Source organism: Aspergillus mulundensis (genome assembly GCF_003369625.1).
Source record: "Aspergillus mulundensis strain DSM 5745 chromosome Unknown scaffold_6, whole genome shotgun sequence".
Lineage (NCBI taxonomy): Eukaryota > Fungi > Ascomycota > Eurotiomycetes > Eurotiales > Aspergillaceae > Aspergillus > Aspergillus mulundensis.
The window spans coordinates 1204245-1231783 of NW_020797894.1; the positions used below are offsets into that span (position 1 = coordinate 1204245).

The 27539-nt window shown below is 52.2% G+C and overlaps 10 protein-coding genes across 10 annotated transcripts; 2 read left to right on the forward strand and 8 right to left on the reverse strand.

Moving 5' to 3' along the window:
• Nucleotides 1–226: 226 nt before the first annotated feature.
• Nucleotides 227–3540, reverse strand: DSM5745_06574 (uncharacterized protein; the record flags this gene model as incomplete). Its single annotated transcript, XM_026748590.1, has 2 exons — nucleotides 227–3484; nucleotides 3535–3540. 2 exons carry the CDS (start codon nucleotides 3538–3540, stop codon nucleotides 227–229), a joined length of 3264 nt encoding a protein of 1087 aa, XP_026602894.1.
• Nucleotides 3541–4040: 500 nt separating this feature from the next.
• Nucleotides 4041–5595, reverse strand: DSM5745_06575 (FAD-dependent oxidoreductase; the record flags this gene model as incomplete). The annotated part of the gene is made up of 6 exons (XM_026748591.1): nucleotides 4041–4118; nucleotides 4171–4445; nucleotides 4525–4542; nucleotides 4600–4732; nucleotides 4787–5023; nucleotides 5053–5595. 6 exons carry the CDS (start codon nucleotides 5593–5595, stop codon nucleotides 4041–4043), a joined length of 1284 nt encoding a protein of 427 aa, XP_026602895.1.
• A 554-nt stretch (nucleotides 5596–6149) lies between these two features.
• DSM5745_06576 (putative MFS sugar transporter) lies at nucleotides 6150–7837 on the reverse strand (the record flags this gene model as incomplete). Its single annotated transcript, XM_026748592.1, has 5 exons — nucleotides 6150–6496; nucleotides 6544–7064; nucleotides 7111–7348; nucleotides 7406–7746; nucleotides 7797–7837. 5 exons carry the CDS (start codon nucleotides 7835–7837, stop codon nucleotides 6150–6152), a joined length of 1488 nt encoding a protein of 495 aa, XP_026602896.1.
• Nucleotides 7838–9344: 1507 nt separating this feature from the next.
• DSM5745_06577 (putative cell-associated beta-galactosidase) lies at nucleotides 9345–12197 on the forward strand (the record flags this gene model as incomplete). The annotated part of the gene is made up of 1 exon (XM_026748593.1): nucleotides 9345–12197. The coding sequence occupies one exon, from the start codon at nucleotides 9345–9347 to the stop codon at nucleotides 12195–12197; it is 2853 nt and encodes a 950-aa protein (XP_026602897.1).
• A 664-nt stretch (nucleotides 12198–12861) lies between these two features.
• Nucleotides 12862–13855, reverse strand: DSM5745_06578 (uncharacterized protein; the record flags this gene model as incomplete). The annotated part of the gene is made up of 4 exons (XM_026748594.1): nucleotides 12862–13539; nucleotides 13592–13616; nucleotides 13712–13766; nucleotides 13816–13855. 4 exons carry the CDS (start codon nucleotides 13853–13855, stop codon nucleotides 12862–12864), a joined length of 798 nt encoding a protein of 265 aa, XP_026602898.1.
• Nucleotides 13856–15545: 1690 nt separating this feature from the next.
• Nucleotides 15546–17885, forward strand: DSM5745_06579 (uncharacterized protein; the record flags this gene model as incomplete). The annotated part of the gene is made up of 4 exons (XM_026748595.1): nucleotides 15546–15876; nucleotides 15946–16677; nucleotides 16738–17572; nucleotides 17627–17885. The coding sequence occupies 4 exons, from the start codon at nucleotides 15546–15548 to the stop codon at nucleotides 17883–17885; spliced, it is 2157 nt and encodes a 718-aa protein (XP_026602899.1).
• A 2120-nt stretch (nucleotides 17886–20005) lies between these two features.
• On the reverse strand, nucleotides 20006–20757 carry DSM5745_06580 (mitochondrial import receptor subunit TOM22; the record flags this gene model as incomplete). The annotated part of the gene is made up of 3 exons (XM_026748596.1): nucleotides 20006–20062; nucleotides 20268–20557; nucleotides 20643–20757. The coding sequence occupies 3 exons, from the start codon at nucleotides 20755–20757 to the stop codon at nucleotides 20006–20008; spliced, it is 462 nt and encodes a 153-aa protein (XP_026602900.1).
• Nucleotides 20758–21130: 373 nt separating this feature from the next.
• Nucleotides 21131–22905, reverse strand: DSM5745_06581 (mitochondrial-processing protease subunit alpha; the record flags this gene model as incomplete). Its single annotated transcript, XM_026748597.1, has 2 exons — nucleotides 21131–22729; nucleotides 22801–22905. 2 exons carry the CDS (start codon nucleotides 22903–22905, stop codon nucleotides 21131–21133), a joined length of 1704 nt encoding a protein of 567 aa, XP_026602901.1.
• Nucleotides 22906–23127: 222 nt separating this feature from the next.
• Nucleotides 23128–25279, reverse strand: DSM5745_06582 (uncharacterized protein; the record flags this gene model as incomplete). The annotated part of the gene is made up of 3 exons (XM_026748598.1): nucleotides 23128–24710; nucleotides 24756–24978; nucleotides 25058–25279. 3 exons carry the CDS (start codon nucleotides 25277–25279, stop codon nucleotides 23128–23130), a joined length of 2028 nt encoding a protein of 675 aa, XP_026602902.1.
• A 562-nt stretch (nucleotides 25280–25841) lies between these two features.
• DSM5745_06583 (uncharacterized protein) lies at nucleotides 25842–26687 on the reverse strand (the record flags this gene model as incomplete). The annotated part of the gene is made up of 1 exon (XM_026748599.1): nucleotides 25842–26687. One exon carries the CDS (start codon nucleotides 26685–26687, stop codon nucleotides 25842–25844), a length of 846 nt encoding a protein of 281 aa, XP_026602903.1.
• Nucleotides 26688–27539: the final 852 nt, after the last annotated feature.

Below are 27539 nucleotides of genomic sequence, written 5' to 3' on the forward strand. Positions count from 1 at the left end.
AATGGGGCTTACTCTCCGCCCAGACCATGTTTACCCTTCTAGATGTTACTCTCGTTGTCCCTCCTCGTGATTAGTAGTACTTTACTGTCCCGAGTTAGAATTATTGATTGACTACCGAAAATATGATTAAGCAAACCAAGTGAGATGATTGAGTGACACCAATGGACCGGATTGACTGTCCAACGGTCTTAATAGTCTTGTCTGATTTACCCTGGTCAAGCAGCATTCACCACCGGCGTCGGCGCCGCTTGGCTGGAGCCGAAGCCGAAGCAACAGGATTGCCATTTGCTGTACCACGCGCGGTACGTTTCGCACGCGATGGACGTTGGCCTGAAACTGGCTCAGCAGGTGGTGTTGGTAAGTCCTGCTCGGCCGCTTCAACTGGCGCCGGTTGGCTATCCACTCGGGGATGTTTGCCAGGAAACAAAAGCTGCTCCTTGTGGCAGAAACTAGTTATAGCAGCAATGGCTTTATGCGCAGCCACTTGGCGTGTTTGAGTAATCAGCTGTTGCCGGGCCTCTGGGTCTTTTCCAAACAGAATCTTGAGCTGAGCAATGACTTCATCATCTTCCCATGAAGCATAGCCATAAATCGCATCTGATATGGGAGAAACGCCGCGGATTGTGGTCCAGCCTTCCCATTTTCCAACAGAGCGCCGTGTATTGAAGTCCCCCCATGGGCCCTGTTTACACGGTTCATGGGATCGATGCATTTCGGCGAGGCTTTCTGCAGCTACCTCATTTTCCACTTCTCCAGTCCGCTCATTTATAGCAACAAGAGTGGACTGCACTACCAGGCGATTGCCAAACCCGCGGTGTGCTCGTGGAACATTTGGAGACATGAACCGAACAGTTCCAACATTTAGCGGGCAAGGCCGTTCCTTGTAGCGGCCGCGTGCTCCCATAGACTCAATAAACCCTGTCACATCAATTCTGCGGTGACATGTCTGGTCCACTGGCGGGTCTTCTGCCTGGAAAATTGCCAGATAGTTCCGATATTCACGAGAATACTGGATGGAAGGGTCTCCGATGCCCACTCCATCTAGTATCCAATCGCAACAGTCATCATCCTCATCAAGGAGGGGGATGAAACATGTTAGGCTGTCCTTGAATTTATCAATATGACAATACTGGACTTGAGAGGAGTATTCTTCGCTGACATCAGGTTCACTCGAGGACGAAGAGGTATAGATGGCGGGTTGATGGTATGCCCTTAGCCTATACTTGTGATCCGGTCTTAGACACACATTCATTGCATATATCTTGGGGTCCGCCATAAGAATTTGCTGAATGACCAGGGAATGCATCGCGTATAGCTGCGGACCATTATCTAGGATGTGGTCCTTAACAAGTTCTGCTTCCCGCAATGCCTCAGAGGCTAGATTGGTACCACCTGCATTTAATAGATCCGCGACCATGCCCTCGAAGTCAATAAACCCGTGCTCGGAGAGCTCGGCACGTACATCACTGTTTGATGGGTTTAATTCATCAATCAAGCCGTCCCAATCCACTTCCTTTTCAGAGAAATGGATGTCATGCGGCTCGTATTTGTAGTGTCGCGGCTTGGATTTGTAGTGTCCGCGTGCCCCCATGTCCGCAAAGACTTGTGCTGCCGCATTTGTAAGCATTTCCGAACAAGAAGGGGTTGAGCTGGACCGGTTGGTGTTGTTGCCGAGCGCGAACGGTGTAATGGCACAGGACAGACCTGATGCGTGGCCGCTTGAAGGCCCTGGGGCACGTAAATCCGGAGAACCGGTCAGATGCCTGTCAGGAGCCGCAGCAGAAGCACCCCGGTCAGGAAGCGCGAGATTATTAAGGTCGTTGGCCTGGCTCCTCCTGGATGGAGCCTCTGAAACCGATTCGACCGTTGTTCCTCCATTTGCTCTGACACTGTTGGTCGGGGGCACCGTGCCTGAAGCAATACAGATCCCAGGGGGATTTTGGTCAGAATGTTCAACATCGATCGTCTGGGTCCGGGTCCGGTGTCTTGAGACGGGGGTATCAACCGTAGCGGGAATTAGGGTGGAGACCTTTGGACGTTTGAATGCTGCTATCTCCTGATGGTGAATGGACATGCTTCGCCCATCGCTTGCAGGAGACGACCGTTGGGATTCCTCTACCTCTGCAATCCTCCTCCTATGCCAATTGGTTGCGGCAGGGCCACCAGGTGTGTCAGGGGTGTTGGAGAAAGGGCCACCAAGTGTATCAAGGGTGTTGGAGGATGAGCCACCAGGTGTATCAGGGGTGTTGGAGGAAGAGCTACCAGGTGTATCAATGGTGTTGGAGGATGAGGCACCAGGTGTATCAGGAGTATTGGAGGAAAGACCGCCAGGTGTGTCAGGGGTGTTGGAATCTTCTTGGACCACATCCGAAGCTGGCATGTCGCTGTAAGCAACAGATTCCGTCGCTTGCTTGTCTTGTAGGGACAGTTCCGTATTATTGGAAGGTTCGCTCAAGATTGACTGCTCGAGAGCAAAATCTGCACAACCGCCAATCTGATCAACCCCGTCCGAGGAAGCGCTAAGCGCAGTTGGAGTGTAGGGAGTCGGCGCTATCTGTGCACCTCCAACTGCCAAACCGTCATTTGTGCCTTGAGGTGTCACCGCGCAGGACGGCGGTGGTGTTGATGCATAGGTCATGGGAATGCTGGTTTGGTTATACTCCAATATTCCGTCCTTGTTCAAGGTGACACCGAATTCGTTTGCTTCCTCCTGGGTGACAGGGGAGAAATCGCTCGGCAACGCTTTGGCATCATCCAGATCACTATTCTGGGGGTTCACCAGCAACTTCCTATATCCGTGGCGGGAAGAAAATGTGGTCAAACGATTCATGATGGCACGGTTTAGCCGCTTGATTACCACCTGTTCGTTATGGCGTACCTTGGCCCGAAAAGCCGACACCAACCTACCGCGGGATTGAGAGGTGGCAGCAAACTCGACAAGGCAAGGACCAAGGCGCGGCCAACATTCGACAAGGCTCTCGCGTCCGGAAATGGCACGTCTTTCGTTTTCTTTGCGATAATTGCGAGTCTGGATGTATTTTTTGCATGCGTTCAGCACCTCAACCCACTCAAGTTGGTATTCATCGGATGATTCAAACTCAGCAAACCCAGGGGCATTCCGTGCCATCTCGTGCAGTCTCACCAGTACCTTCTGAAATGTATCGTTGCGGTTCAGGGCATTCTCAAAAATAAACCTCAATATTTTCAGAATCTCTGGATCTTCCTGCACGTCCTTTCTGCCGAGTGCAAGGACAAGACTACCAAAGTCACGGTATTGTTCCCCGCGGACTTTGAATACAGTCCCAGAATATTCCATATCTTTTTCGAGGATTTCTGTCAGGTCTTTGATTCCTTTATCCCACCCGGGGAGAACCGACGACTGCGTTGATGGAGTAACTGTCTTTTCACGTGGGCGTTCAAGCGGCATCCCCGGCCCAGGGACAGGAGACCTGCTCTCATGCCGTTCCGTGGTCTGACTTCGAGTCTGAAGAGACGATTAATATCGGATTCTCACATGCTACACCGGTTTCTTACCCGCATCCCCACCCGAGTCATTGTATCGAGATTCCCAAGATCAAGTATAATATCTTCTTAAAACGTCATACGCGGTGCGCGACTCGTCTGAGCCAACAGGCCCCTCCTTTCTGCTGGGAAACCAAGGTCAACCGTCGCCGCAGGACACGAGCTGATTGTGGGCTAACAGGCCCGTCTTGTTTGTTGAGAAATCGAGGTCGATGGTCGTCGCAGGATACGAGCTGATTGGCAAACAGGACCTCTGGAGACAGTGAGCCTGGGAGAAAGGGAAAGTAAGCGTTTGCAACCTGGGAAAGAACAATCGACCCTCAGAGCACTAACGTACGGCTTTGTAGTGGTCGAACAAGCAGGAACCCCGCCGAGTCAAGAGGAGTGTGCCCGACTTCCACTTGTTGACTGATCACATCTGATCACATGACGCCCAGCATATGCAGTAACAGCACAATGCAAGAGTCTACGCTACTGTCTATTATGTAGTCAATGTCTAATGGTTTTATCTACTGTATTCACGGTAAGTGCGCCTCCGCAGTCTGCTTCAGCCTCTCATCCTCCTCCCCAACAACTCTCTCCCACACCTCCTGTACCTGCAGATACCATTAGCACATCTCACTGATAGCAGCTCACGAAGAGACGCACATCATACCCATAAACCCACCCAAACCCAGCCTCCTCCCCCCACTTTTCTCTAACCGAATGCCGAACCGCCTCATCAAACCCCAGACCCAGTGTCTCCATCCGTGCATCCGACTCCCTGAATCTATCCAGAATCCCATACAGCGCTTTGTAGTGCGGCGAGCGGACACGGTCGTAGAGGTCCAACCCTTCAGAGAGTTGAAGATCACGCGTGTATGCCCATGATAACGCGCGAGATAGGACGAAGCTGTCTTCGAAGGCGAAGGCCGCGCCTGCTCCTGTCGTTAGACAAGGTTAGGGTTAGCTGGCTTGGATACGGTGATATATAAAGTTAGGGCTAGTATGGGCTAGGGTTACCAAACGCTCCGGATAGTGCTGGTTGACCATGTTAATGCACTTCTTTAGGTGCTTTGATAAAGGTGCAAGACGTACGATGAGACGCATCCCCTATCAACGCAATAGAGCCCCTAGAAACGATCTTCTCCAACCGTGCACCAGCAAAGAGCGGAAACCGTTGGATCTCCGTTGAATGGCTGAGGACTTCCTGGACAAGAGGGCCAAAGTCCTAGTTTCCACGTTAGCTCTAGGCCTCATCTCAGTCTTTGAAATGTCAACATACCTTCCACGGCCTCATAAACTCCTCCCTCCGCACAACCTTCTCCCCCCACTCCTCACTCTCGGGCTTCGACACCCCAGCCATGCACGTAAGTTCGTACAGCCCATGTCTCAAATTACACGTATAAACCCACTCGCTCGGCCCATGCCAGAAGGTCACTGCGTCCGGAAAGCCCTCGATACCCAGGAGTTTCTCAGCGGGAATGAGGCCGCGGTAGGCTGTTTTCCCGTGTAAACAAGTCTATATTCGGGGAAAGCGAACTGCCGCACCACAGAGCGGACGCCGTCGGCGCCGATGAGCAGGTCAACGGTTGTAGTATGGCCGTTAGAGAAGTGCAGTGCTAGGGAGGGCGAGCCCGTGACAGGATTCAAAGGGGCGTCTCCATGCTGGCCCTCCGTGACCCGGAGAAGACGCGAGTCCAGGACTATTGGCACCTCCACATTCGCCAGGAGAGCCGTTTGCAAAACCGAGCGGAGGGCACGCGCGTGGAGATGGCGTGGCGGCGTACCATCTTGCCCAAGACTACACAGCAACTCCCCCGTCCGCCCATTCCGATGCTGCACGGCGTGCCCATCGCTAGTCCTAAAAATCGTGTGCGGGTTGATATTCTTCGACACATTGAGGGCGTCCAGCATGCGCCATGTATTAGGTTGGATGTTTAGACCGGTACCAATTTCGCGGAGGACAGTGGCCTGCTCGTAGATTGTTATCTCGGTGAAAGGTAGGGCTTTCTGTAGGGAGATTGCGGCGCTGAGGCCTGCGGGACCGGCGCCGATTATGGCGATGCGGAGGGGGGAGTTGGGTTCTGGCATGAGGACTGGATTGGATGGGCTGGATGGGAGCGATCTGGTGGTTGGCGAGGGACGAGATGCGAAGGGTTGGATTGGAGCTGGGAGCTGTTTGGAGTAGACGAGGAGGGAGGAGGGAGGGGTTATGGGTTGCGCAATCAACACTCAAATATGTTCAGATAGGCCATGTAGCACCCGTCTTGCGCAACATGCATATGTTGTCAGTGATGTATTATGTGATGTATTATGTGACACTTTGGTCAAAAAGGGCGATTTGCAAAAGCCGTAGCTTATTGCTTTGTCTGAAGCGCATTACTATGCCAAACCCAAGGCTTCAGGGCTCGGCTACCTATTGTGCCTAGAGCCTGGCGGTAGATTGGCAACACACTACAAAGTGGGCCACTAGGTAAACGTTTCTGCCAGCAATGCCAATTGATTAGGGTGAGGTGATGAAACTCTGTTAACCATACGGACAAAGCTAATGCGGATCACCCCACACTAGCACACTGCTCAGACCATTATTCCATCATAATCTCGCCATCTTCATCTTCATCAAACCATATATATAACCCCGAAGCCTACTCCTTGTGGGTGGCAGACACCTGCTGCTTCTCAGTGGCAATGAGCTCTTCGCCACGAGTGACGTGGTTCGCGCCACCAAACAGAGCATCGATTTCTTCCAAAGGAACCTGCTTGGTTTCGGGGATGAAGAACCAGACAAAGACTGCAAGGAGAAAGTTGATACCTGCAAACATGTAGAATGCGTAAAAGCCACAGTTGTCCAGGAAGATGGGGAAGAACTGCTGAAAGATGGCGTTGGCGACATTCTGCGTTTGAGAGGCCATGCCGACGGCTTGCGCTCGGACGTTCATGGAGAAGACCTCGGATGTCCAGATCCAGACTGTCGCACCCCAAGATGGTTTGTCTGCGAGAGTTAGTAAGTGATCGAAGGCAAGAAGCTATTCAACTTACAGAAGAAAATAAATAGGAAGAGTAAGAACACGATGGATATGCCGACAGGCGTACTCTTCGTGTCGTTCGGTGATGGTGTTTCTGTCTCGACAGCGGAGACTATGATCATGCAAATACCCATACCGATACCTCCGACGATCAGTAAGAACTTACGTCCAAACCGATCGATGATCCACACCGCGTTGAGCGTGAAGAGGATACCAAACGTCGCGTTGAGGGCGTTGATGAGGGCAATCTGGCTGGCGCTGGGAAAGACCTTTTGGTAGATCTTGGTCGAGTAGGAGTTCAAGCTCCCCTGTCCAGTGATCTGTTGACCAGCGTTGATGATCAAGGCAAGGACCATACGCTTGCGCAGAGACTTGTCCTTCCAGAGGGCCGAGTAGTTGCTGGAGATGGCTTCCTTCTCATACTCAAGGGCTTCGCGGATTCTCAGCAGCTCATCCTCCACCTCTTGGTCGGTCTCTCGCACCTTTGAAAGGGCTGCACGAGCTTTCTCGACGTTGTTTCCACGTTGAATGAACCTACTTGCGTCAGTTTGTACTAGATTGCCGCAACAAGGAGTCTCACCATCGTGGACTGCCGGGAATAGTTGGCAGCAAGATGAGAATAAGAGTCGGCATGAGAAGCTGGAAGATCACGACCATCTTCCAGTCCCACTCGCCTAAATTCTCCTTGTGGTTGGTGCAGCCATAGTTCACCCAGAAGCAGATGAAGGAGCCCACCGAGTAGAACATTTGCCAGAATGTCATAATCTTTCCCCGAATCTCTGGGGGCGCGAGTTCACCGATGTAGATTGGCCCGGACGCTGGGCGAGCATTGTCAGCTTGGGCTCGGAGAAGTCAGAGCTTAGTGGACAACTTACTCAATGCAATACCCTGGCCAATACCGATAATGGTTCGTCCCGCAATAAAGCATCCGATATTGTGCCGGGGGGCCCACGTCTGCATGAAGGTAGACGCGATAACCAGAACACAACCAATGGCCATGCCGATCTTACGGCCCAAAAAGTCTGCACATGGTCCACCCAAGAAGAAACCGCCGAAGATGGCACCCACTGTATAGGCTGTGTTCACCGCACCGATCGTGTTTGCGTCCGGGTCATCGAAATATGCGACCCAGTTGTCGGAACCCTGGACGGAATTGTATACGGAAGCATCGTAGCCGTAAAGCACCATGCACGATGCCGCGACAAGGGATATATACCTAAGTTTGCACCGTCAGCTTTGGTCGTCACAGAACGCTTCCAGACGAACCAGTTGAAAGCTCTCTTGGAGCCAAGGAGGTTGAAGCCCATCCTGATGCTTATTTGCAGCCCTCAACTGCTTGACCAGCAAATACAGAGAAAAGGCAACGTAGCCGAATGCTTGACTGTCTGCCCAGAGCGGCCCAGCAAAACCAAGAGATGAGGAGAGCGCGTGAACGGCTCGAGGATCTGGTGGCACTCAGCTGGTATATATAGAGCACGCGTACGAAGACGGGAACAGAAACCCCAGCAGTAGGATCCAGTAGTTAGATTAACCGTCTGGACCATTCGAACCATTCCACCCCCGGACAGCGATAAGAGACACCCACGGGGAAGTCTCATGGTGGGACCAACATTGCTCACACAAGCGTCTCCTAAGCCAGCTCCAAGCTCCCATCTGCCCTAGTGGCGGACTAGGCTCTCAGTGGCCAACTGGAGGCTGCATCGCGGCCTCGCTTCGCGATCCTTGCTGGGGGCCGGGGAAGTCTGGGGTTGACATTCGAGGAATTTCTCCGCGGGGCCATGTGGTGGTCTCGCGTTTCCACGAATCACCGGCAGACAGTCTAGCAGAACAATCACAATGCTCCACCAATCGAGTGCGTTGCCCAGGCAAATCAGCCCATCCATATCAGCCTGATTTTGTTGCTGACTCGGTGAGCGTTCTCCGTCTGCAGGGCCAGGTGGAGAGTCGGTCAGGAGTCAGTCAGAGACTCAGAGTGGGTTGTCTGGGGAACTCCAGCTGCGTCTGGGGGTGGACTCTTTACCTAAGCGCCAGTCACGGGACCCCGGCCTTCTCTCTCTCTGCCCTCCGGCTTCCTTCCTCCGACCCGGCGCCTAGCATGGATTCCTTGCACAGTAGTCTCAACGGTTGGACACCTTCCAGTGGTCTGACCTCGAGTGTCTGTTGGCTAACCTGACAGTATTGACAGGATTGGCCAGCAGAGCTTGAGCCTCGCTGCGCGAAATGCAATGGATCTGCGGACCTCAAGCGTACCTGCAGTCTCTCGTGAACAGCGTTAAATTGTCTCCTGGGCCGCTTCTTTCTCCATACACTCACTGTACTCGTGTCATGTATCCAATCTTGCGCCGATCACGACTCTATGGCCAGAATCCAGCTCGGACGGACACACTCCGCCTACAATCCCCCGGGAGGCCGACGTTTGGTCTCATGATAGAACAAGGAAGACCAATGGGCACGGTCAATAACCGGTTCTCCTTCGACCTTGTTGAATTAGAGGCTACGCCCCTTGCACCAGTGCAGAGACCTCCCTGTGGTTTTATTCACCCAATGCTGCTTGCCTGCAGGGGGTACTTGGCAGTTCGACTTGTCTGCCTGTAAATGGCGGACTTTCCATCAGATGCTCTCTCAGTCAATCTACAGCTTCAGGGATCGGCAACGGAGCTCTTCTGAAGCGGGATATCCGATGCCGAATCATGGGGTGCCTCCGGGAGCCCATATAAAGCTCAGCATGTCGATGCTGTCGAAGTCCTCTGAGCAAGAACAACTTCACTGGCAACAGGGTAGCAAACAGAAGCTCGTACCTCTTATCTGGTCACCATGAAGTGTTACCTAAGCTTGCTTTTTCTTTCGTGTCTGTTACTACCTGCCAATGCCCGCGAAAAATTCAACTTCAACCAGAATTGGAAAGTGCACGTCGGTGATCTTGAAGGAGCCGAAACGCCTGCCTTTGACGATAGCGACTGGAAGGATGTCACCACTCCCTACGCTTGGAACGAAGATGATGCATTCCGCGTGAGTATTGCCAACCTCTCTACCGGCATTGCGTGGTACCGGAAGCGCTTTGAACTACCGAGTACAACAAAAGGGGACAAGATCTTCCTCGAATTTGAAGGGATCCGTCATGCCGGCGAGTTCTACCTCAATGGCAAATGGATCGGCCGCAGCGAAAATGGAGTAATGGCGTTCGGGTTCGACATCACCGACACTGTGACCCACAATAGCACAAATGTACTGGCAGCACGTATTAACAACGACTGGGCTTATCGTGAGATCGGGACGGACACTCCCTACCAGTGGAATGACAGAAACTTCTATGCCAACTACGGAGGGATCAACAAAAATGTCTTCTTACATGTCACAGACCGAGTTTACCAAACCCTTCCGCTGTACTCCAACTTGAACACCACTGGAGTTTACATATACGCGCAAGATATCAACGTGCCTGGCAAGTCTGCCACCGTTACGGCCGAGGCAGAAGTGCGGAATGAGTACAAGACGCCCAAGACGTTCACCTTCCAGGTTGAGATCGGAAGCTGGGAAGGTGATCTCATCCATACTATCAAGGGCGACTCCTACACTTTGGGGGCAAACGAAACCACGGTCGTCAGTGCCTCTGCTGACCTCAGTGGACTAGAGTTCTGGAGCTGGGGCTATGGTTACATGTATAACGTCCGTACTTCCCTGATTTTCGACGGTAAAGCGATTGATACTGTCAGCACAACTACGGGCTTCCGAAAGACCGAGTTCGATCATGGCAGGTTCAGACTCAATGACCGCGCTCTGCATCTCAAGGGATATGCCCAGCGCACCACGAACGAATGGCCAGCAATAGGCTCTGCGGTTCCCCCGTGGCTGTCGGACTTCTCTAATGAGCTGGTCCTTACCAGCAACGGCAACCTGATCCGTTGGATGCATGTAACTCCTTGGAAGCAAGATGTTGAGTCGTTAGACCGCCTGGGTATCCTCCAGGCCCTGCCGGCAGGCGACTCTGAAGCGGACAGGGACGGAAGACGATGGGAGATGCGTGTTGAGCTCATGCGTGATGCAATAATTTACAACCGCAACAACCCCAGTGTCGTCTTCTACGAGGCCGGTAACGCCGAAATCTCCGAAGAGCACATGGCAGAGATGAAACAGCTCAGGGATACCTACGATCCGCACGGTGGACGAGCGGCAGGATGTCGAGAGATGCTGGCCAGCGAGATCGCCGAATACGGAGGCGAGATGCTGTATATCAACAAAGGCGCCCGCATTCCGTTTTGGCAGATGGAGTACAGTCGTGATGAGGGCTTGCGCAAGTACTGGGACAATTATTCCCCGCCTTACCATTTAAATGGGGATGGGCCGCTCTATAACGGGGACGATGCCAGCAGTTATAACCACAACCAAGATTCCCATGCCATTGAGGACGTTGAAAGGTGGTTCGACTACTACGAGCAACGACCAGGCACGGGCACTAGAGTTAATGCCGGTGGAGTGAACATTGTCTTCTCGGACTCAAACACTCACTACAGGGGTGCCGAGAACTACCGTCGCTCTGGCGAAGTCGATGCCGTTCGATTGCCAAAGGACGGATGGTACGCTCACCGAGTCATGTGGGACAATTGGGTCGATATCGAAAGGGTCTCTGGCCATATCATTGGGCACTGGAATTACAACGATACGACTGTCAAGGACGTATATGTTGTTTCAACTGCGGAGAAAGTCGAGCTTAGCCTCAACGGCAACTCCCTTGGCTGGGGCAAGCAGACCACCCGGTTCCTTTTCACCTTCTTTAACGTCACCTGGGAGGCCGGTGAGCTCAGCGCCTACGGATACTCAGGCGACGAAAAGATTCTCCTTGATGAGAAGAAAACAAGCGGTGCCCCAGCTGCTATTCGGCTTACCCCACAAACAGCACCAGATGGGTTCGTCGCCAACGGTGCAGATATTGCACTCGTCGATGTTGAGGTGGTGGATAAAGACGGTCAACGGGCCCCTATCGCCCTCAACGAGATCGACTTCACCCTTTCCGGTGAGGCAACCTGGCGTGGAGGCATTGCCCAAGGGCCAGACAATCACATTTTATCCCAGACACTCCCCGTGGAGAATGGCGTGAACCGTGTGCTGTTGCGCTCCACCACGAAAGCAGGCAAGGTCACCCTGCAAGCCAAATCCAAGGGCCTCAAGCCAGCTTCCATTACCCTCTCAACCAAGCCCATCTCGGTAGATCACGGTCTGAGCACATTTATCCCAGGGACCGACCTGCAGCCTAACCTGTCGCGGGGACCCACACCAGAAGGCGAGTCCTATGTAGTCACACGTCATGCCGTGGAAGTCCTCAACGTGACAGCCGGCTCTGCGGAAGCCAATGCAACGGCCTCGATTGACGACGACGAGGAAACGACCTGGCGGAGTGACTCCAACCAGGAGACTGCGTGGATCCAATACACCTGGACTGAGCCTGTGAATGTTTCCCAGCTGGTTATGAAGCTGCGCAGCTTTCGTTCCGAGCAATATTCTATCGTAGTTAGTGTGGATGACACCGTGGTGTTCCAGGGCACGACTCCGACATCGCTGGGTTACGTGACGCTTGATCTTAATGCGACGGTGGGTGAAAGTCTGAGAATTGCCATGGATGAAGAGGATGATTTGGGGATCGTTGAGGCGGAGATCTATACACCGGCTTGAGGCCCCGTAACTGTACGGCTTCTATAGTCAATCAAGGAACGTTGCCGCCTCTCGGTTAGTTCATTAGGAAATTCTATGCCCTCGGCGTCCTCCCTCCATCGCTCTTATTATGATTACTTACACATTACAGGCCTGAGCCGCGTCTTCTAGGCTTGCCATACTTGGTCGTGTCATGGTGAGTTTTAGGGATATCAGGTATAAGAGTATGTTGAGAGCGATCTTCGATCAGATGATTCGATGCGGATGGGTATAGGAAGGTTGAGGAGTTGAAGAAGAATCCGGGCCCAGAATCTGGGGGATTCTAGGTATATCGCCTGCGGCGTCTTTGCGCTGTTTGGGCTTTGTCTACTGATGAACGAGCTTTATCCGCCAATGAATTATTCTGGAAGCTAAAAAGAAAGACAGTGGTGAGAGATGACAGCTCCAAGCGGCAGAGAGGAAAGTAAATGTCCAAGCAAGACTCAACAACCTTATAAGGGCTGTGCATCACGCCCGAACGTCTTGCTCTCAGGCCAGGATGGTCCAGAAAAGGGCTACCCTACCCAGCGCACTGGGTTATTAATGACGACAGAACGCACGAAGAAGCAAACAAAACAGACAGACATACGACCAGGACGAATGTAAAAAAATGAACGGCAGCCCCGGTATTCCCCGTCGCGGACCACTACACTTTCCCCTTCGCGATCAGCTGAGGAAGAAGCCTCTTCAAGTATTCCGTGGGAGTTTCAGCTTTAGACTCATCCTGGTACTTGTCAATTAGGGGTTCGAACTCCGGCTTGAGAGTGTCGCGGAGTGCACGTTGTCGCTCCCCTTCGATGCTCGCCAAAAACAACCAATGAAACATTCGATGCCAATAGTTCTCGATATCATGATTCTTATAGCGCAGGCACCGAAGAACCAACCAGAGCACGGCCTCCACAAGCGCAGTATTCGTGAGGGTTTTGACGGGACTCACGTCAGTCCAGGGGCCCGAAGGGCTTTTTACACGGTCTGCTGTCAAGGGGGGAAGGCGCGCAGTGTCGTTGGTAAGGATGAACGTCGGGTCGTCAGGCGCCACGGGGTCAAGCGTCAGGGTGGGGAGAGACCACAGAACCCGGGATTGTTTAAATAGCGACACGACTGTGAATTTAGGTCCGGGAAACTGCTTTTCCTTGATGTGGAAGTGGGCGTCGGCCTTCTCATGTACGTTGTTCCAGGCACATAGCGCAGCAATATCTGTCACGGGGTAAGGGGTATTCTGCTCAAATCGCTTCCACCACCGGTGTAGCTTGAGTTCCACGCATTGGGCATCGTCACAGTAGTTGAATCCGTTGTCAATAAGTGCGCGAACAGCAGTTTCGAGCTGGGGATTGAGGTTAGCAGAGTCAACAACGATAAGGGGATACATGCGTGACTATCAGGGACAACGAAGTCAATTTCCTATAGTTGTTATCAGCATCAGGGTAATTCAACGGAAAAAAGGATCATGCTTTACTGGAAACCTTTGACAACCGCTGTATAGATTCACTGCCCACCACCCAAAGAGAATGTTGGGGACCCGAGCCGCGTTCAGGATCTTTGCAACTTCAGCTAGAAATTATCAGCATCACTTGACTATGGTAAGTTGCTAAGTCATTACCCGCAGGCAAAACACCACGCTGAAATTCAGACTCAGACATGATTGAGTGAGTGGTGAGGATGCTCGTCGACACTCTTTCGAAGAGGAAGAAGTCCCGGTCTGCTGGGAGGGGCGGAAATATAATCTTCGAGGACCGTCTGATTTGGAGCTTCAATCCGATGTAATCTTAGAGACAAAAATTCTTCTGGATGGGGGAAAAATAGTCGAACTCGAGGGTAGTCCCCAGCCGCTCCATCACTAGACCAGGACCATCTCAAAGAAAACCTAAAGCTTCCGTGGTACCAATAAGCGCACAATGCTCGTGCCTGGCAGGGTCTCAGAGATAATGGATGATGAACCGTGGTATTGGAACATGGGATATCCATATTTTGGTGGTTCACTGGTTCCCTTGCTGCAGACGCTGCGCAGGACGAGATAGCCAAAGGAAGCGAATGGGGTTCGATGGCTATTCACAACAATACGTGTATCCTCATTGACCCGACCGAGGTCCCTGGGAACAGTTCGTCACCAAGGTTCGTGACATCATCTAGGGTCAGTGGCTCTGGCTCGAGGCGCAAGGCAAAAGCCACAGGCGAAAAGCGATTCAGTCCTGCTGTTCTTTCAAAGCCGATAACGGGCGCGATATCGCTTTTAGTCTGGCTTGCCCTTGCGCTGTATTGTTCCCACAGTAGTGCCCAAGAGCGAGGCCCACTTTCATGTTCTTCTTCCTCAATGTTTCTTCCTCGAGGATATCAAGTGCTTCAAAATGACTCTTGCGTATCCGAAACGAGGCCGCAATCAGCTCTATATCCAGATCCTCGGATTACACTCACGGGTACTTTAAGTAATTGATCCTGTTCCATGGCTACGGCATCGCCGCTTTAGAAGGGACAATGGGTTCCGTACACATGGAGGTGTACCAGTACCTCCAAGGGGCTAAGTTTCAAGCGAAGAATTAGGCTCGCCGAGAAGCCTTTACGCGTGGTCGAGAGCCGATTCACAGGGCCATGAAGAAATGAATGAAATTGCAAACAACGGCCCTCTGATCACAGGGCTCGATGTTGATCCCCGCAGGTCAATTGATACGGCCTTGGTCGCAGCCAGAAGCCGGTGCGAGATCCGCTAAGCATGATGACAGCGTCTGATTTGCATCCCCGACCCGTACGGTCTGGTTTAACTCGTCTCTCACGACTCGAGGCATGCGCCAATCTCCATCGACTCGGAAGGAGTCGATATCTAGCACGAACAGCGGCACAGACGAAACCGATACCCAAGAGGTGATGGGAAGGCGGGAGGGCACAGCTTAACACGATCTGCAGCGAGGGTTGACATCACGCAGCACATCATAGTACTGGTGTACACGAGGAAATGACTTGGTGAAGCTATTTCGGCCAGGGTGGTGGGTGAGAGCCCTAGGATTGCCATGGATGAAGATGGGTGATGTCGATGAGGCGGAGGTATATACTCTGCCCACGTTTACTGCCCTTCTGATCATATTCCAATTGCTTTGCCGCTTCTTTGATACGCCGTAGTTCAGATGAGTGTTGAGACTTGCTATGCAGGAGACCGGCATTAATCTGACCACATCACGTGAGCTCGCGACCAATCGACGCGGTCCACCGCGCCTCAGTCCGGCAGTTCCAACCATCTTGATAGCATTTGTGTGAAATTCTTCCTCGACCTTCATATCTTGTCTTTTGTATCCATACACCGAACCCCTTTACATTTATCGATCAGCCTCCCCCGCCCTCATGCCCCGCACCTACGGGAAATCCAAGGGCAAGGCAAAGCAAACGCGGCTTGCCTTCGTGCCAGCAGAATTCACACTCTCGCAGCAAGATGAAGACAGCAATAGCACCACAAGTCGCAATGCGAATGTCCGCTACACGGACCCATCTCTTGGAACCCTGCGCAGCGGGAAGGCAGCGTCGAAACAAGACAAAAGTTCAGGTTCAACGCCTCAGCCGTTTGTGAGAATTGGGCGGGGGCATTCGCCGGAAGAGAACTTGCAATCGGGAGTCGCGGAGATGGCCTTGTCGTCGCAGAAGAGTGATCGGAAAGAGGGGAAGAAGAAAAAGAAGAGTATGTTTCTATCTGCTCTTGGAATTCGACCTACGTGTGTGTGTCTAATGAGAGTAAACTGAACGCTAGGCTCATCGCGAAAGTCATTGAAGATTGCTGCCGCTCCTGCACCTCTTGCGTCCCCTTCGCCCCCGCCGGCTACCCAAGATAGCGACAGTGATAGTGACTTGGAGATCGTACATAGCGCGAAGAAGAACACTCGAAGGCAGCCGAGGAAAGCCGAATATCCGGAGCCCACCCCGCCTCCTCAGGATACCGATAGCGATAGCGACGTGGAAATCATACATAGCGCGAAGAAGAATAAAAGGACTCGAAACACGGAACCCAAGGCAGCGGACCCTCCGGAGCCCATCCCACCTGCTCAAAATAGCGACAACAAATTGGACATTGTGCATAGCGCCCGGAAAAATATGACGACTCGAAGCATGAAGGAAGAGCAAATTGCCTCGCCAGACCCTGTCCCAGCTAATCAAGATAGCGACAGCGATTTAGAGATTCTACACAGTGCGCAGAAGCCTACGCGAAGCAGAGCCATAAAGCGGAAGAGGGTCGAATCTTCGGAGCCTGAGGATGCTCACGTGTCAGAGGAAAGTGACGCTGAGGACGTCGTTGCTCGACCTCGTCGCAAACTTAGGCGGGGCGGCGCTCCCCAGCCGGTTGCCATCCATAATGATTCCGAAGAAGAGCAGGAGGTCCGTGGCGGTACTTCAAAATCACCAAGTGTGCCTCATACCCCGCGCCGTGATTCGGCTCAAGATCGGATTGATATTGAGGAGGACCTTGAAGACCTACAAGATTCAGGTACTACTCGGTCTTATATATTCTTTTCTTCTTTCCCTGGTCATGTCTAATTGCATGCAGTCGTGAAAGCGTCGCGTACACGGGGAAATATTGCCAACTCGGCCAGGGCCCAGCGACAATTACACCTGGAAGCCCTGCGGCGTCGAAGGGCCGGTCAAAAGGCAGAAGACGATGGAGAGCCCCAATTATCACCCCAGCCAGAAGATTCGGAATCAGAGAACGGCGAAGATCAAGACGCAGACGATGGTGAAGAGGAGGTGCCAGTCCCGCAGCCGCAATTCCGGAACTGGGCGAACGAAAGCGGAGATAGCGATGTTGAATCCACCATTGGCGCCAACGAAGATCTAGATCGCTACGAAGATGACTTTGTTTTAGAGGACGACGACGAAAAACTTGGAGTTCCCAGCGGGCTGGAGGACATCCCCATTGAATTTTCCCGGCACGCCTACAAGCAGCTGAAGGATTACTTCCAAGATGCGGTCGAATGGATGGTACACAATCAACTTAATCCTGCATTTCCCCGTTCCGACCCTGTCTTTATGGTAGCTTTTGACAAGCTAGAAGCTGAAGTTCGTGGACGCACTGGTTCTCAGCTCGTTTCTTCTGTCTGGAACGCCGACTTTCGCAAGGCACTTTTGGCACGGCCGTACATGGAAATCACAGCGTATCCAATTGACCTCTGTCACCCCTGTGATGCATGTAACCGTTCAAAACATCCCGCTTCTTCAGACATTAAGCTATATGGCAAGGCATACTCGCTTGAAACACTAGAGCCGCTAGAAGATGCCGACAGCGACGAAGAACAGTCAAACGACGAGGAGGAAGAAGACGGGCAGGAACGAGACCGTGATGGCTACGTCTTACCTGATGAAGACAGGCGTTTCTGCCTCGGAAGGTTTGTTTTTCCCCTCGACTGTCTTCAAGTACCTGTAATCTGACCATGAACCAGACACTGCAAGAAGAACGCAGCCCTCGCCCATACGCTGACCCACTGGCGTTTCCACCTCAACGAATGGGTCGTCGAACATCTCCGTACGACGGGCTACTTTTCAGACAAAAAGATCCTCAAACGCAGTCAATACAGCCAAAAGAAAAAGAATAAACACGCCGCCAAAGCCGTGAACAAGATGATCGAGTCCGGCGAGATCAAGAAGCTCTGGCGCGATTTCCATATCAACCTTAGGACTGCAAGGGAGTCTACGGTCTGATTCATGAGACCTGAGACCCCGTCTTGATTTTACCCTTCTGTCTTCTCATACATACTGACCTTCCGGCCATCTATTGCATAATCCGCTTATTCTTGGCTAATCTGTCTCTCTCCTTTTTTCCGCGTCTCTTTCCTCACTTTCACGGACATATTTGACGCAATTATCTTGCTTTGCTTTGATACCCAAGCCACAACTCCTTCTTGCATTTTGTCATGATTTGATACCTGCGTCTTAACCCCCCTTTATCATTTATATGGGTGGTTTCCTGTCGGAAACTGCCGTTATACACTTATTTTCAGCTAGCATGAGTACAATGACCATAGTCCCGACCCAGCTTCTCTAAAAGCGCTCCGAGGCTATGCACATCGCCCATAAATGAGATGTATCTAATAGGATGTTGCATTCCAATACTCCATAAGCCTACCATTACATCACAAGCTCAGCATACAAAGCAAAGCCAGCCTGGTTGGTTATTTTACCACATCAACGCCGAAGCTCAAACACTGTATGCTTAGGGACACCAATGTTTGCTCGTTGGCATTCATCTAAAATACCGAACTTCCAGTCTTCAGACACTGGTGTCATGCTCACAGACTTGGACAGGGCGGGACTCGCACGTCGCATCCACTGCGATCGACTCAGGGCTCAACAACCTACTCACGATAACTATACCAGGGGTACCGTCCTCAATTCCTACACCGGACGGCGCGATTAGGTAGGTAAAGCTGTCCCCATGACCTTCTCAACCCAATTCCTCTCCCACCCTCTCACAAATCTCAAAAGTAGCCTTCAAAGCCGGCTCCTCAGACTTTACCCGTCCAAGCAATACACATGCACACCACCCTCGACCGCATGTGCAGGACTAACATTCATCTGCCGCCTAACATCCACACAAGACCAGCTCCCCGACCACATCGCCATCAGCCTCGTCCCATCCAGCAACGCGAACCGAGGCTCCGGGTGGTTCCACCACGTCATGGGCCATCGGGCTCGGTATGCAGTACGACGTGTGTCTTGGGTACAACTTTGCTAAGAACATGTCTAGGAGCGCTGCGTTGCTGGATATCACGCGGACGGGGCAGCAGTTGGGGGATCTTGAGAGGGTTGCGTAGTGAGTGGAGCCGCCGCGTGATAGTAGGGTTTTGTATCTGGGTCAGGAGGAGATTGGGATGTTGGAGTCACCGGTTTGGGGGTGTGCTGGGTGAGTTGAGGTGATTGAGCGGGCATTGTGCACCTAATTCTATGTTAGGTGATATAGCAATATGAAAAGTGCGGTTTGTTCCGAAAGAGCAAGTATCATTGGTGGTGGGGTTATAATCCCGTTCACAATAATAACGCACAATGATCCCATATCCTAGGAATTGGGGTTATATTGTATCAAGTTGTTGTGTCACTATGTTCAAACCACTGTATAAATGACCATCAGTAAGGATCCAGGGCTGGTTCGTGACATTGTCCCTGCAGATCTAAATGGAATGGAAGGAGTGCTTGCTGAGAAAGAGGCAAAGGCAATTGTGCAGCCCAAAGATGACAAACAGTACAAGCCCAGCAACCAGGGTAACTCAGGCTTCATATCATGGCACACCAGATAGGAAGAAAAATGGAAAAAAACACGTCTCTCTAAGTCATTCACATTCCATTATCTAAAACATAAGTCGATAAGACAGACAAGAATGGACATGAAACCACATGAGATGATGAAAATACAAGGCAAGAACAGGTAAATGGATATACAAGTACAGGGATCCCGAAGCTGGGAAAAGAGCATCGAGAAACAAAGGGAGATGGGAGAAAGGAACCCGCAGCTGTATGCAAAAGGGAAGAACCAACAATACCAGCCTCGATCCAGCGCCATACCGAGTAATGACACACAAGCACATTTGTATATATTGAGACATATTTCGTAGTTTGTACGCAGCGAGAGTCACGTTCAACGCCGTGGGAAAGGATTCCTGTCACCTTGTTTACATCCTCTGCCCCAGGCAGCTTGATGTCCACAAGGCGACCAAGAGGACGTGGCAACAGACATCACGGATAGATTGCAAGTCCAAAATCCAGTAGAGTTGATCGTTCACTCTAGACGTCTTTTGCACGCTGCGGGCTTATCGGGCGGAGTTCGTTTAGAGGGTAGGCTGGGCTTTCTGTTCCTCGGTGGAAGGAGCGCCAGGTGCGAGCATCTGTAGAGCGTATCAAGTCAGCCAAATCACGCACCCCCATAAAAAGGCCCAGCTCAAGTAGAACAGGAAACGACAGCCAGGACAGCTATTTCTTGGCACCTCCAACGCGACAAAAGAGTTTTCAATCCAAGCCACGTCGGCCACCAACGCCATCGAACAGCCAAATCAACAACCCCCTGAATAGAAGTATTCACGCGCAACCTACCTCGTTAGCCCCCTTGATCATCCCCTGCTCACGCTCCATCTGGATATACTGCTCCTCCTCAGCGTAGGCCAGAGCCCAAGGCACACCAAGCAGGAAAGCACTGGTCGACAGGATCCACAGCGCCTTGCCGCTGAACGCGATGCTGGATTTCGCGAACGAGGTTACGTAGTCGACGGTGTTGGTGGCCTGCTTGCGGGCGGAGGGGGGCACAATGTCTTTCAGCGCGGAGAGGCGCTCGTACAGCGTCTCGCCCTCGACGTCATAGTCGGATTCGACGGAGATCTCGGACTCTATTTACCAGTTTATTAGAGCTGTTTTGTGAAAGGGCTAGTGGGGGAACGAAGGTGTGTAGGAGGTGTGTAGCGTCGCGCGTACCGGTATCGGTGAAGTCGTCGTCCTCGTCGTCGGAGGCGAGCAGGACGTTGTGCTTGCTGGGTTGGGGCTTCTCCTGGGCGAAATGCTCGTCCTCGACCTCGGTGAGCTTGACCATTTTGAATGTGTGTGGTGTTTTAAGTTAAGAAAAGAGTGGGTGAAAGGCGACTAAGAGGGCGTTAGTTGGTGGTTGATGGATGAAGAGTCGAGGTTGACGGAGTCGCTGGAAGTTCGGATCCAACTTTTTTCCCGAGCTCCAAAAGCGGTAAGGAGCCACGCTGCAATACTCCAGCTGCGAACCCATCTAGTAGGTAGGGACATGGATTGTTACTTTTTGATTGCGTTTTTCATGAGAGACAGGATTTCGAGACTGAGTATATTGTACATGTGCGTATAGCTATCTAAATACATCGAGTGAAGACAGTGTCTGTATACAAGATACCGAACCAGGCATCTCTACTCTAAAGAATCCTCTCTTCCAGCTCATACAATTACAGCCTTCCCAGCTTCCACCTCGCTATCCGGTCCTGAATCTCGTCCCAGCCGAACGGGCGCAGCTTATATCCTTCCAATTCACCCTCCTGCAGCACAACAGTAGGCTTACCCGTGCCCTGTCCCTTATTATGGACCTGGCCACCAAAGACCTTACGCGCGACGCGTCGCAGATCCTCAACAGTAAGAGCCTCAATGTGCTTACACATTTCCTTGACTCCGATCTTGCGGCCGTGAACCTGCACCTGGCGGCCGAGGTCCTCGAGTTCAACCATGCGCGACTCGAGGTTCATCAGAAGCGACGATCGCAGCTGGTTCTTGGCGCGGTTGACCTCCTGCGGCTGGAGTGATGTGTACCCGGTGTCCAGGGTCAGGGCTTGGAGTTCGCGGCACATGACTTCGATCATCTGGTTGATGCGGGTCGGGCTACATGAGGCGGAGATTCCGAAGACACCGCTGTCTGTGTAGCCGTGGTTAAAGGCGATGCAGCTTTCAACCCAGCCGTGCTGGTTCAGGACGTTGGTGTAGAGGCGGGAGTACATTCCCTTTCCGGGACCGCCTGCGGAGAAGGAACCACCGCCTCCGAGGAGTGTTTGGAGGGTTGCGAGGGCGTAGATGTCGGGGTCGGAGATGGGAAGAGCCTCGAAGGCGAGGTGGATGTAGCTCAGTCGGGGGAGCATGGGGTTTGCCGGCGGGGGAATGGGGGGAAGAGAGAGGAAGCCACCGGTGTAGTGAGAAGGTTGGGTCAGATCTACAGGTGCAGAGTCTGATCCTGAAGCGGGCGTGCTCCCCCCGAATTTCTTCAGGAATGGGAGTTTTGAGAGGATACTCGAATCGGTTGTGGCGGGGGCGGATGCAACTGTTGAAGACGGCGTGAACTGAGGAGCTGCCGGGATCTGTCCTCCTGCGAGAGTTGTTTCAACACCACTGCCCGAGAGACTAGGTCCGCCGTTCGTGTTAGGACCCTTCATATCGCCGAACAACGACTCCGTCAGCTTCACTGCCTCGTGGTGCGGCACACCAGCAAATGCAACGACCATCCGCTCCGGGCGGAAGAAAGTTGCTCGGTACTTCTCTACAACCGCCTTGTTGATCTCCTCCAGTCTCTCGCGCGGGCAGAGCAGAGGGTGTCCCAATGTGTTATCCTTGTAAGCTGCCGTATGCACCAACTCCGGCAGGATGAGCTCCGGCTTCGCCCAAATCTCATTGATCTCGTACTCGGCGGTAGCGAGCTGCTGCAGAACCTCCTCTTCCGTGATTAGAGGGTCACGGATAGTCTCCGCCAGCAATCCGAGCGTTGTCGGGACAGCCGAGTTGAAGCTGGCGGACTGATACATCAGCGACTCCCGCGACGAAGCACACTGAATGTTTCCACCCAGGGACTCGAGCGTCTCATGCATCTCATCGGCGGTGCGTGTTTTCGTTGACTTAAAGGCCAGGCGATCCATGATATGGCTCACACCTCGCAAACTAGCGTCCTCGTACCGGGATCCAGCATCGACGTAAACTCCGACGCCGGCAAAGGGACCGGGGAGAGACTCGGTAGCGACGCGAATGCCATTTGGCAGGGTAGTGATTTGATCTAGCTCGGCGGGGTCCTACATTGATCGAACCCGATCCCAAGTCAGCCAGACCCATTTCCTGGGGCAAAGCGCAATGGGTTCCTTACCTTGGAACCATTTTCGTTGACGGTGCTGAAGCCTCGAGAGACTGAGCGTGACGCCCGGGAAAGGGGCTTGGTGGACTCAACAGCCCGCAATAATGAGCGACGCATCCTGGATATGTATGTGCCTCTAGAATAGAGAAATGTCTAAAGGCCTTTACTCCGGATTGCCTCGAAGGAGATTTGGCAGGATCGGAGCGGAAGAAACTCGGCTTATTAAGCACCTCCGGCGCCCACGTCATGGAGCGAGTCAACCTCAATAGACCGATAGTCTATAAGTGAACTTTTTTCTTATTTTTTGGCAAGCAATACTTAGTTTATACATGGTAGAAGTCAAATATGTTCAGAGGCCCAGGTGCGATACCAATCCAGGCACCCAGAATTCGCGACACTGGCTCCGATTTTGATGTTCAACCCGCACAGAATCTGTTTCACGGAGTTCTCGACCTTCTTGCCATTTGACGTCACCGGAATCTCCGGACAGACGTCCACGATGCCTGGGACATGGCGAGGGCTGAGTTCTTTGCGAATGGTAGCCTGGATGCGCGTTGCAAGGTCCGCCGGCAGCGTCTCGCTTGGTGAGGTTAACTTCACGAACAGAACCACTGTCTCATCTGTATCAATTCCTTCTCTTCTGCGACCAACGCAGAGAGAATCCTCGACCTCCTCGGCGAAGTGTTTTAGAAGGATGTTGTAGATCTCTGCACTGCCAAACCTGACACCGGCCGGCTTAAGGACGCCGTCGCTTCGTCCTAGCATGACAACTCCGCCTGTCTCCGGATTTACGCGGATAAAGTCACCGTGGTGCCAGATTGAAGGGCCGAAGACATCAAAATAACTTTTGCGGTACTTTTCGTCTCCAACAGGTCCAGGTGGCCAGAACATGACTGGCTGTGCCGGGAATGGCCGAGTACAGACCAGGTCACCGGGTTCTCCAGAAGAACTAATGTCGTTACCAGCATAATCATAAACAGAGACGGCCATGGCCAAACTTCGGCATTGGATTTCACCCTTGTACACGGGGAGAATTGGACATCCGGAGCAAAACAAGGAAAGAATGTCGGTACCACCAGTGATTGACCCGAGCATGATATCGGGGTGTATTGACGAGTAGACGTATTCGAATGTGGATGGTGCCAGAGGAGAGCCTGTGCTAAAGATTGCTTTGAGCGTCTGTAGGCTCACAGGACGGTGGGGATGCTTTGTAGGGTCCAGGCCAGCTTGTTCCAGCATTGAGAGATACTTCGCGGACGTCCCAAAGTGGGTTATTTTGAGTTCGTCAATCAGCCGGGGCATAGCCATTTCCCCAACTCCCCCTTCGGGATCTAATGGCCGGAAAGGCGAGCCGTCGTAGAGAACGATAGTAGCACCGCTCGCCAGGCCAGACACTAGCCAGTGCCACATCATCCAGGTGGTGGTGGTAAAGTAGAACAATCGATCTCCAGGGCGGATGTCACAGTGAAGGATATGCTCTTTCTTATGCTGCAGCAACGTTCCCAGGGATCCGTGTACGATAGGCTTGGGTGCACCAGTCGTGCCCGAGCTGTACAGAATGTATACGGGATGATCAGGTGGTAAGCTCGCAAACTCCAGTGGTGCTGAAGGGTTTCTGGCCGTCAATAGGAAGTCTGGGTATGTATATGCTTTTCCTTGGATTGGTGAGACCTCCTCCAACTGGATCTCCGAAGATGCGATAGTCGGAAATATAACGAGCGTCTCCAACTTCGGAAGCTCAGACACAATCAGGTTGGTTTTGACCTTCGCACTGTGCACCTTGCCATTGTAAAGCGAGGCATTATCAGCGAATAAAACCTTTGGTTCAATCTGCTTCAAGCGCTCGAGAACAGCATGCACCCCTGTATCCGGAGACACTCCGGTCCAGAAAGCACCAATAGACGCAGTTGCCAGCATTGCAACTACTGTATTAGCATGATTCCCCAAAAAGCCAGCGACCCGATCACCCTCCTGCAAGCCACCTCCTCTTAGCGCGTTGGCACATTGGCGTACACGCTCTCTAAGCTCTTTCCACGAGACATATTCACGGTCTAGCTCCGTGGCCGCAATAATGGCGACGTCGGTCTCATTAGGAGAGACGGCAGGATACAGCAGGTTCTCAGCAAAGTTTAGTCTTGTGCCCTCGAAGAATTGAGGCCGAGGGAAGAGAAGCGTCTCAGATCCCATAACCTGTGTGAAGTTAGCATAAGATTGCACTTGATCATGCTGACAAGCTAGCTAGCTATCTGTAGGGGTTGAACACCCTCACCTGGTTATAAGGTTTATGGGCATTGATACCCGTATACAGCCAAATATCCTCCCAGAACTTCGCAGGCTCAGAGATACTCCAGTTCCAGAGATCATTATAGTTGTCCAGTGGTATCCCATGCTTTGCCGCTGTTTTCTTCATGAAGTGGTAGATCTGTGTGGACTCGGGAGCCGAGTGCCGCCATAGCTCCTGGGGAGTTGCAGAAGAGCCATTGGCCGACATGGTTAAGGTACGTCTATTAAGCGACCACAGTCCGTGAGAAGAAAGATGTACGAAGCCCGAGGAGAAGTTGGAAAAGAAGAAACTGGGAGGTACGGAGTATGAAGAAAGAGGCGCTGCCAGGGCAGACTCATAGTTACCGGGTGCTCGCGATACCGGCCTTTCCGCTTCCGTCTAGTGGCTGATCCCCCAGAGTCCGATGCGAAGGGCCATTGGTGAGCAGCACCGCTTAATTCTTGGAGATTTCTTGTCATTAGATTCTAATGGAGTTCTTTATGACTGCTCAGCTATACTATGATCGCTCCACGATATATCTTCACGCTGTTTTCTCGTTGCTTTACGCATTCGGGCCTCTAGACCGAGGCAATCTACATCGGCGGGCCACTGCGGCCCGCTTCCCGATGCACTGAATTCTGTACAGTGGAGTGGACAACTCCAAAGACCACAGTTGTATGGTCGGACTATTATACATCGGCACACAAGGACCGCAGACCTCTATCAAGACAAATGCAGCACAAAATGTCAACGGCGCAGCGGGAACAGGACAACTAAACAAAGGGTCAGCTCAAGTCCAACGGATTTCACGCCACACTATCTTTTCTCCATCTATGTCCGCACCGGAGAGAGGTTCGCAGATCTTGTCGTCGAAAAAGGCGTCGTCATCCTCGTCATCTGTATCTGTCGTGAAGCCATCGTCATGCTCCAACATCACATCTTCACAAGGCGGCGTCAGAGAATGGATCATCAACCGCCAGAGCTTATTAATGGGAGCGTTAGGACGGTCCTCTCCATCCCTCTTGCACAGTTTCTCGACGGACTTGCAGAAAGTCACCTCGTTGAGGATCTTGACCTGATACATGCCCGTCCATGGACCAGTAGGTCCCCATGGCTTGTGAGCCGGGAGGAGAGGATCGTCCGAAAGCGTAACCCGAGGATGATCACGAGGAGGGTGGCCCAGGAAGAGAAATTCATTCTCTTTCATCCACCAAAGAAGAGAGGAAGGCTTATACTTGATGAGTAACCCGTAGTGGTGTCCGTGAAAAGTTATCGTGGTGTGTTTTCCATAGGGGTGGAAATGGAACTCGCCGACGGGGTGGTATCGATCTCGCGCGGGTCTACCGGGTATGTCGGAAAAGGCCATATGATGATCACGGTCTTCCTGGAACTCTGAGCAGTGCTTATCCAAGCAAATGTCGTGGCCGGCTTCGATTATAGCAAGGAATGTTGAGTGGATTTCCCCATCAGGGACCACGAAATCGCCTCTGGGGAAATCCTCGTTGATTCCGTAGAAACTGAGGGCTTGCCAGCCCCATAGGATGTAGGGGATTTGGGCACAATCGAGCACTCGGGCTGTTTCGGTCACGATATATGCGAGTCGAGTTGGTCCGATTGTGTCTTTGGTTATCGGCATGGCTATTGTCCAGTATTATTGATCGTTGAACAATGCGCTGTATAGTTGCTAATAAGAGGATTGCGTAGTAGGGCTGACGGTAGATTGATTGTTTTACCAGTCCTTATTCGACATAAGTGGCGTCTTTATAGCTTCTAGCGGACAGTCACCATGTTGGTTCGACACATCTTTAGAACAAAGATTTTTAGCAAAGGTGCCTGAAACATGCCTGGTAACGGAATAGCAAAGTCTACCGACACATAGAGGAAGACAAGTGATCCAAAGGCAAAAGCAGTTGCTTATTTTGTATGATTGGAGGCATAGAAGCATGCTGTACCTTATCACTCACCCCAGCTGTCATTCCACAGATGTGTAGTGAGGATATTCTGCCGTTCCTCTGTTAGGGCTTACCACTTTCATAGCAATAAGGAGGTGTATTCATCCTTTTCGGGGATGTTGTTTCCATTATCTGTTTGACCGACCTAAGGTGACTAGAGATATCCAAAACAACCTTCAGCCTGCGTCCATTGGGATGTCTGGGTAGCGCCTGGGAACTGCGTCTATTTGCGTTGGAATTCATCTTGTCTCGAATGCAGTATATAGCCCAGCGCTCCTTTATTGGGTCTTTCACCATCTGACGGGCAGGAGCTCCATTGATCACCATTGTCTTCCTTTGTTCGCCCAGTACACCTGTGACGTCCATGTGTCAAACACCAACGGTTAAACAATCTCGAGACGCTAAGCTCGAAACGAGGTGTTCCCAATGATAGCATCCATCGCCCCGTAAAAATCCCAAGGACGTTTCCCGTGGCAATTGGATGCTCGGCTTCGACGAGTTCGAGCAAGCGGCTCTCCTTGCAGAACACGGCCTGG